This window comes from Felis catus, chromosome D1 (assembly GCF_018350175.1).
Source record: "Felis catus isolate Fca126 chromosome D1, F.catus_Fca126_mat1.0, whole genome shotgun sequence".
NCBI classification, from domain to species: Eukaryota; Metazoa; Chordata; class Mammalia; order Carnivora; family Felidae; genus Felis; species Felis catus.
The window spans coordinates 106,262,205-106,271,509 of NC_058377.1; the positions used below are offsets into that span (position 1 = coordinate 106,262,205).

Consider the following 9,305-nt stretch of genomic DNA (forward strand, 5'->3'; position numbering starts at 1 on the left):
TGCGGGATTATTTTTCCAGGGCCGCTTTTGATTGGACGGTGTGGCGCATTGCGCGCGACCCTTCAGATACCAAACTGCCGAGACATCGGTCCCGGTCGTCTAAGTGCTTCCGCCCGTAAACCGAAGCCGAGGGGGAGACTTCCGTGCTTGGGTATTTGCAGAGGGCGAGGGGTTGGCCGCGGAGCTTGGTGTGCTTGTAACTGAGCTGCTCTGCGGCCGCGCCAGCTTAAGCCTGTGAGTTGGTTGCACAAACCACATTCAGCTCGGTCCCCAGCTTCTGATGCCGACATAAACAAATGTTTATTTAATACGCGCAAAAAAAGACCAGGAGTGGTGGCAAGCCCCGTAGACCTCTTTTAGCAGTTGTCCCCGCCTATTCCCTTCCACTTCCGGGTCAAGAAGGTGTGTCCAAGAGAAAGGAGGAAGCAAATTCCGCCGGCATTCCCACGCCTGCCACAGTTCCTTAGTCCGGCCCTTCCTTTTTCGGGAGGGTCTGTTCACCCCGGAGTCTCCTCTTTATGAAATCACTTAATCTCTGGCTTTGCTGTACCCACATCCTCTCCCTGATTAGTCCTGTACGTTTAAAGATTGAAAATTACTACAGAGAAGAGACAAGTAAAACTCATTCCCGGGGGGCGTGCTGGAGAAGGCTAATTTCCTGCCTTCTTAAATCGGCTATCTAAATCAGTTGTTTTGTTCCCATCTCCAGAGCTCCAATTGCTCTTTCGCGTCCCAATTCCACAAGAGCTCTGGGCGACAAAGAGTTATGGAGAAGCGCCTGCAGGAGGCTCAACTGTACAAGGAGAAAGGGAACCAACGTTACCGAGAAGGGAAGTACCGAGATGCTGTAAGTAGGTACCATCGAGCTCTGCTTCAGCTGCGGGGTCTGGATCCAAGTCTGCCCTCCCCGATACCTAATCTAGGACCTCAGGGCCCGGCCCTCACACCTGAACAAGAGAACATACTGCACACCACCCAGACAGACTGCTACAACAATCTAGCTGGTAAGAACAGGGCTGAAGGGTGGGTAGAGTATCAGGGCAGGCACATGAAAATCTGTGAACATTAGGGAAAAGCACGGGTGTGCTTTTCTGCTGTCATGTACTTATTCTGCCATGAATCGAAATACATTTCCACCCTGTGGGCCTCTAAATGAGTTTCTATAGAGCCATGCTTCTCAAACTTAACCTGGAGAGTCGGTTAACTCAGCCCCACCCCTAGAGATTCCGATTCAATGGAGCTGAGTGGGAGAGGCACTACCGATTTGCATTTCTAACAAATTTCCAGGTGATGCTGATAGGTTTAGGGAATTTTGCACGCTCTAGAAAAAACACTGAACTTATGTTTAGGGCATTGTTTCTTTAATATTTATAATAGAGGAAAGAAGGCATTTGCTCCAGCGGGTGGTGTGAGACATTATTAGATGTTTGGACAGCTTTTCTTCTTTTTTCTCCTTCCTTTAAATCAGTTCTTGGATAACTAGGATCTCCCATCTCCATATGAACTTGGGTGAAGAGATGGATGCCAGAATCTGTATCACTAGGATTGATCTACTAAAAGAAAGGAGACTTCGCATAGGTCTGTTCTATGGCAGGCAAAATAATCATGGAGCTAATTAAATTATTTTGGAGTATATTAAAGCGTTCTAATGACCCCAGCTGAGGCTATGGAAATGATTAGGGTTAGTTTTTATACTTCGTAATGGTTGTTTAAAAGTGATTTTTTTTTTTTTTTTTTTTTTTTTTTTTTTACTACAGTAGTTTTCCGCTATGGTTTGGTGAAAATCTAGCTTTTTTACAGTGTGAGTCCAGTGCTACTCTCAGATTCAGGTAACAAAAGTAATTATGGTAGCTAATGTTTCAATTCATTAAGTTCAATTACTTATTGGGTACTAAGGATATAGGAGTATAATAAGGTAAAGAGTGCTGCTCTCTTGAACATATATTCAAGTAAGAGAGATGGACAATTAACAAAGGTAACATACATATTATATCGGAAGATGGCAAGTGCTGTGGAAAGGAATAAAGCAGATGGGCACAGTGAGTGCCACAGGCATGGGAATGTTCCCTTTTAAAGAGAGTGATCAGCCAGTGTCTTCACTCTCCAGGTGGACCTGAAGTCAAAGCCTATGGCTTAGCCATCCACAGAGCGTCCACTTGGGAGTGCTTGGGAGATGCTCCATAAAGAACTTACTGGATTAGCCATTTTCACTTATTGAGTGCCTGTAACACGTGGGGCAGTTTATGTACAATATCTCTCATCTTCAAATTCTACAAGATACTTGTGATTATCCCCATTTTACCGATAAGGTAATGAGATGGGCTTGCTGCCGAAAATCCTCCAATGGCATTTCATTAGACTTAGGGAAAAAACCCAAACTCTGACCCTCACCTTCAGGGCCTGACATGGTCTGGCTCCTCCAATACACGGAATTTGCAAAACACATTTCTACCTTCCAGCTTTATAGAATTTCTTCTTTCTCAGCTAGAAGGCCCCGTCCCTTGAATGACCCTTGTCATTCAGATCTTGGGTCAAAAGTCACTTTCTTCAAGAGGCTTCTGTAATCAAGCGTGACTCTGGCTTCATTCACTTCATCCCAATACAGTTCTGTTTTTTTGTTTTTTGGGTTTTTTTTTTTTTTTTTCAAAGCAATTTAGAAAATCCATTTGTTTATTGTGTACTCCTTCTACTTGGGGACTAGGATTCGAGTGGTGTTTACTCATCAAGAAGTCTGTCTTGTTCCTCTTACCCATTGCTCCTAGCTCTCCCTAGCCTGTGGTCGGTGCTGCAGAACCAGTTGTCAGATAATGAATGAAGCTACAGTAATGGGTTAGCTGAGTATAAACCATATGACCACTTGGTGGGGATGTTGTAGAAGGGATGCAGACATAAGCCCAGGCCCTTTAATGTCCTCGGAAGCCCTGATTCTCCTTTCTTCTCAGCACCGTGATTAAATAATACTGTGTTTAATTCCTACAGTCATGAAATAGGGAGCACGTTTCCCTTCTTAATTATAGAAAGGCTGAGCATTGTCTCCTAAACAGATTTGGATTTCAAAGTCCCATTATGTAATCCAAGGGAATAGTGAAGTAATATATTATCATTTTTAATGATGGGGACGCCTAGGTGGCTCAGTCGGTTGGGCGTCTGACTTCGGCTCAGGTCATGATCTTGCAGTCTGTGGGTTCGCGCCCTGCGTTAGGCTCTGTGCTGACAGCTCAGAGCCTGGAGCCTGCTTCGGATTCTGTGTCTCCCTCTCTCTCTGCCCCTCCCCTGCTCATGCTCTGTCTCTCTCTGTCTCAAAAGTAAATAAAAACATTTAAAAATTTTTTTTAAAAATGACGATTTGGGAATTAGAGAGTCCTTGGTTCAAATTTCTTATTCCACCCAGAAGCTGTAGGATCTTCGACAAGTTCCTTTACGTCTCTGAGCCTTGATTTCTTTGTCCACTAAATGGAGATAGTAACACTTAACCAATTTCGTAACGTGGATGAGAAGATTAAATGAGATAAAGCACAAAGCACCGTGTGCTATTTCCTCACACAATTGATGGCAGCCATTGTTGTTTGTAAAGCTGCAGTGTGATAATTGTGGTTAGATGGAGGGCTCAAGATGGAGAGCCTTGGGTAGAAGAGAAACAGAGAAGAAGAATTTTAAATACATTTTAAAGTATGTTCCTGTCAGTTTTATAGCTGGGCCTAACCCACCAGTAGGCACATAATAAGCGTTCAGTAGATATTAAAGTTGATTAGAAGGCATGTAAAGCTTTTGTCCACTGTTGCATCCCCAGTGCCTAGAAGAAAGTCTGGCACATGGTAGACCTTTGGATGTATTAGTTGGGTGAGTGAATGTTGTTGGTATCGTCCTCTGTTTGATGCAGCCTTGAGTTGGCCACTAGAACTTCATGTAATAAGTCCCTCTTTGCTCTTCTGTCTTCTTTTCATTTGGCCTGTTAGCCTGTCTCCTTCAGATGGAGCCAGTAAACTACGAACGAGTGAAAGAATACAGTCAGAAAGTGCTGGAACGACAGCCTGATAATGCCAAGGCCTTGTATCGGGCTGGAGTGGCCTTTTTTCATCTGCAGGACTATGACCAGGCTCAGCACTACCTCCTGGCTGCTGTCAACAGGCAGCCAAAAGGTGAGAGAGAAGGGGACCGAAGTGGTAAGGACAAAGGAAATTGTCTTGCTGGGGTGGTGTCGGTGGAAGGGGGGATTTATTTTACTTTTTTCAATTTACTGAATTTTTAAAAAGTTTATTTATTTTGCGAGAGAGCGAGCGAGCACATGCATGCACACGAACAGGGTACAGGGCAGAGAGAGGGGGAAGGAGAAGGAGAATCCCAAGCGGGCTCCACGCTGTTAGCGCAGAGCTCGATGCAGGGCTCTATCTCATGAACTGTGAGATGATGGCCTGAGCCAAAATCAAGAGCCGGGTGCTTAACTGACTGAGCCACCCAGGCGCCCCTTGAAATTTTTTCGACTAGGTAATAATATATTCATATAGTTCAAAATTCAAAAAGTCTGAAGAGGTGTTTGAGAAACTGGCCTTCTTCTATTCCTGTATTCTTGCCTCCACAAGAACGCAATATTATACACCCTCCAGAAGTATTATGCTTCAACAGGCATACACACCATCTCCCTTCCTTCCCCCGGTGAAAGAGATTGTAAAGCATTGTTTTTCAAGTTTCTGTTCCGAGATTGTAACTGAAATAGGATCTGTATTCCAATCAATATACTTGTTGATCCTCCTTTCTGCCAGTTCCCCAGCTGGGTCTGGCCTTTGCTTTAGCTATGATTTTATTCTTTTAGCTCCGCTAAGCCCAGGTATGACCCAGAAAAGGGGCAGGCCTACCTAGAGAGAATTTGAGACTTGCTACTTGTTTCCAAGGCAGAGATACCACGAAGCGGATAACAGACTCACTCCTGTGTTGGTGGTTCAGCACTGAAAATGATCTCCCATTTTGCATTCTGGCTCAGAGTGGCTACTAGATGCTAGAGGTAGAGGGTCCCCCAGGGTTACGATGCAGCAAAAATTCTCTAAATGATTGGGAGAGGGGGAGACACCTGGCTAGCTCAGTCGGTGGAGCAGGTGACTCTTGATCTCAGGGATGTGGGTTTCGAGCCCCCATGGTGGGTGTAGAGATTACTTAAAAATAAAACCTTTAAAATCTTTAAAATCAAACTGAAACGAATGAATGGGAAAGCCGCTGTGAATTAATAAAGACATAAAACATGAGGCATTTGTTCGTGTCTCTTACCTTCAAGTACATAGATGAACTGCACCCATGTAGAGTATTTTAGAGGCTCTGCTGTAACAATAACTGTTTCTTCAAGCTCTTTTTCATTATCAGATTAAGAACCAGCCAGCCCTGACTGTACAGAGATTTTTCTCCCTGGTCAGAGATTTTTTTTTTTTTATTCAAAGTGGTATTAATGAGTGAGATTGACTGTTGCAAAGAATAGTTGTGATCTATTCAGATCTTAGAAAGATTTTTAAAATCAGAAGTATGTGTGGGGTTGGGGAGATGGCAGCAGGGTAGGACGACCCTAGGCTCGCCTCGTCCCACGAATGCAGCTAGAGAACTATCAAATCATCCTTAATACCCCAGAAATCAACCTGAGGCCTGGCAGAACAAACCCCGCAACTAAAGATAGAGAAGAGGTCACATCAAAGAAGGGCCAAAATAGCATTTAAAGTCATATACCCATGCTTATGTGTATTTCTTCACAGGAAGATTCCCGGACTTTGGAGAGTAAACAATACTCTGCATGTTTTATAGATAGGAACAAACTTATTTTCCCAGAGAATATATTTATTCTGATACTTACAGAATCAGTAATAAGTAAGCTCAAATGATTCCAGATTCAGTAATCTGGTTCTCCTCAAACCCACTTTCTATAGGAAGTCCTTCGAAAGATTGGAGTCTTGATTCAAAATAATAGTGCTGGTTTTTATCGTTTATTTGGAATGTCCTTTGCGGTTATCTCTGATCTATTTTTGTAAAATAACCTCATCCCTAAAGTGGGGGGTAAAAATGCTAACTTGCTTAAACCAGTGACAATAACTTGGTATTTTCCCTAAGTATTCATAATCAGTATGTTTGTTTTGAACGTTTTAAAGGGACTTGTTTATTATTTTTATCCACGCCTAAAAAATATCTGACTCTCTAAAAGTCAGAAGTTGTGGCGGGGAAAGAAGTGTGTGAACAATCCTTTCCTACCACAAGGTGTGATCATGTTCTAACTGTGTCTCTAATTGCCTCCTTTGCCCTATTCTAAGACGCCAATGTCCGGCGGTACCTCCAGCTAACTCAGTCGGAACTCAGTAGCTACCATCAGAAGGAGAAGCAGCTGTACCTGGGCATGTTTGGTTAACAAAGAAGAAAGACGCTCCTCTACTTGAACTTAGGTGAACCATTAAAGACCCATCGAGGGGAAACCTGAGCCTCAGCAAGAGAAATTAACCCCATACCTCTGACCCACGTGGATTTCTGTTTTCTTTCTAGCTCTGCACAAACTCTCTGGCACTTAAGCAGGCTGTGTCTTTTTTTTTTTTGCCTGTCCATCTACGTATTTGTATAGCTTTCCATACGTGATATTCTTGGAGATGTTTGCTTTGAGAAATACAATCAGCTATATGTGAAATAATCCTGTCTATGGCATAGATTTTAACGATAGATGTTGTTAGATGTGTCCATATACAGAGGAAAAAGCTCATAAGGATGAAATCATGATCACAAAGTTTTTTCTTTGGTTCCTCAGCTTCCCAAAGCCAAAGTTACATAGGCCACAATCCGGGAAATATATTTTTTTGTGAAAATAGACAATTACAAGTTGGACCCACATGACTTAAACGACTTGAAATTAACCATTTTGATTAAATCAAATTCCTTATGTACATTCAGACCTTCCCCCCCACAAAAGTATCTGGTTCCTATTTTTTCTGGTGATAATTTCTAGTCCCTGGTATTGTTCATACTCAGATCATTCATACAATATGCTTATTTATTTTTTTCATTAAACTCTTCTATCTTAAAACCTTGAGTCAAGCATTTAAGTATTTAATAATTCTTCAGCCTCGTGCCAAAAAACCCCCCAAAACCTAAGTAAGCATTTTCTTTTTTAACAGGTGCATATCTATAGTATGCTCATTTCTCTAAAAAAAAGGGTGGGGCGGAATGGACAGGTTGCTGTGTCTTCTTGAAACAATACCATGAAAGAGCAGGATAAAAACATCAGTCTGTTCTTTCCCCGTCACCTTGTATTATGCAAAAGCTCAGTTCCTTACAGAGGAGGGAAATGAGGAAGAGTTCTCCTTCCCTAGTGCTTAAGCTCCCCATGGAACTTTCTGGAAGTTTTGTCAGTGCAGGCTGTGGACCTGGTACAGTCATGTCTCCGTAGGAGGTTCCATCAACCAGGAGATCCTTTGCCATTTTGTGTGCTTGTTGTGAATAACGTTCACAATGTATACTGCCTCTACCTTTATGACTAGAGGTAGTAAGCATGTGTCACTAGCCATTACATAAGGACAGATTTCAGAAAGAACAATAAAAACAATCCCAAGTCCTCTGTATTGCCAAGTGTGCATGAGTTTTCCATTTATCAGTAATGCCCCCTCCCAATGAGCCAGGCTCCGCTGTGTCTCCCATACCCCTTAAATAATACAACTTACAATAAAAAGCTTTTCTACCAAATAATCTTGTGAGTCTAAGGACAGAACTAACAAAAATAGAATATTTCATTCCTTTCCCAAGCTGCTTACATTTCTAAGCCTAGGTTGACAAAATTATGTCATGGTTGCATGTTTGCTTTGGGCAAGTTTTGCTGATTTTCTTCTCTTTGTTTTTTTTCCCCCCCAAAGACTAAGCTATCTTCTGCATCAATGAGGAAAAAATAAAACTGATAATTCAAAAATTGTATTTTAGATCAGGCAGTATTCCTTCATTTGTATGTAGATAATGGACTGACCTATATTTTATTTCCTGAGTTTAAGCCTACTCCCTTGCAATTAAAAAAAAAACAAGCATTTAAAAATTAAAAAAAAAATAACAAAATAAAAACATATTTTAGGAATGTATTGCACTGATCCTTTTATTAGCACTGTTAAGAGACAAAGTGGTCAGGTTGCATTTCATTCTTCATTTTGAAGGCCAGCTTCCAATGGAGATGTTAATGAACAGGAAAGTGGACAAAGATAGGCAGCCAGATGTGGGTGCGGAGGAGGTCTGGCAAGCCCACATCCTGAAGGAAACAGCCAGAGGGCACCTAAATGTCAGTACTCAGAAGTTTCTGGAAGAGGAGGGTGCTCACCTTACCAGTCCTTAATGGATTCCATGCAGAATTTCAGGGTGTGATTGAAGAGAAAGCATTGTAGATGTGAAGGTCCATACTTTGGCACATAACGGACAGTTGAGAGCAGTGTCTCCCGAACTCCTACCCACTACCTTTACAATTTTGCCAAAACCACATACTACCTATACTATTGTTTTCAATATTTTATTTAAATATATATTTTTAAAAGAAAACTTGGGACAGAAGAACATGTTAATGATACCAAGGGGGTTTACTCAGCAAACTGTAGACTGTGAAACTGGGAAGACAAGTAACCCAGTTCCTTCAGTAAATAAATTACAGGGAAAAGGAGAGAGGCACTTACAGATTAAAAGAGGCTTTGGGGTACCTGGTTGAGTGTCTGACTCTTGATTGTGTATCAGCTCATGATCCCAGGGTCATGAGATCAAGCCCCATGTCAGCCTCTGTACTAAGCATGGAGCCTGCTTAACATTCTCACTCCTGGGGTGCCTGGGAGGCTCAGTCGGTTGAATGTGGGACTCTTGATTTCAGCTCAGGTCATTCTCAGTTTCTGGGATCGAGTCCCATGTAGGGCTCTGCCACTAACAGCATGCAGCCTGCTTGAGATTCTCCCACTCTCTCTGCCCCTCCCCTGCTCATGTGCACATTCTTACACTCTCAAAATAAATAAACTTAAAAAAAAAAAAATTTTCTGTCTCACTGTCCCTCTCCCCCCACTACCGCTCCTGTGCGCACTTACTCTCTCTAAAATTAAAAACCAAAACAAGGCTTAAGGGGCATCTGGCTGGCTCAGTCAGAAAGGCATGTGACTCTTGATCTTGGGGTCGTGAGTTCAAGCCCCACGTTAGGTGTAGAAATTACTTAAAAATGAAAATCTTAGGTGCCTGGGTGGCTCAGTTGGTTAAGCATCCAAGTCGATTTTGGCTCAAGTCATGATTTCATGGTTCATGAGCTGGAGCCCTGAGTCAGGCTCCGCACTGAGTATGGAGCC

General features: G+C 42.5%; 1 protein-coding gene across 5 annotated transcripts; it reads left to right on the top strand.

Annotated features, from left to right (window-relative positions):
- Positions 1-7,045, top strand: TTC9C (tetratricopeptide repeat domain 9C). 5 transcript variants are annotated; one of them, XM_006937430.5, is made up of 4 exons: positions 1-151; positions 710-1,004; positions 3,957-4,139; positions 6,282-7,045. In XM_006937430.5, exons 2-4 carry the CDS (start codon positions 767-769, stop codon positions 6,374-6,376), a joined length of 516 nt encoding a protein of 171 aa, XP_006937492.2. In that variant the 5' UTR covers positions 1-151; positions 710-766; the 3' UTR covers positions 6,377-7,045. The 5 variants fall into 5 exon arrangements, with proteins under 5 accessions (XP_006937492.2, XP_006937491.2, XP_006937490.2 ...); XM_006937429.4 differs by having other exon boundaries at positions 76-234; XM_006937428.5 differs by lacking the exon at positions 1-151 and adding an exon at positions 409-615.
- Positions 7,046-9,305: the final 2,260 nt, after the last annotated feature.

Excerpts from the sequence above, each read along its gene's own strand:
- TTC9C (XM_006937427.4), top strand. The coding sequence starts at position 519 with ATGAAATCACTTAATCTCTGGCTTTGCTGTACCCACATCCTCTCCCTG. Across the intron at positions 576-709 it reads TCCTCTCCCTGATTAGTCCT|AGCTCCAATTGCTCTTTCGC; the intron begins GTACGTTTAAAG and ends TCCCATCTCCAG. Across the intron at positions 4,140-6,281 it reads TGTCAACAGGCAGCCAAAAG|ACGCCAATGTCCGGCGGTAC; the intron begins GTGAGAGAGAAG and ends CCCTATTCTAAG.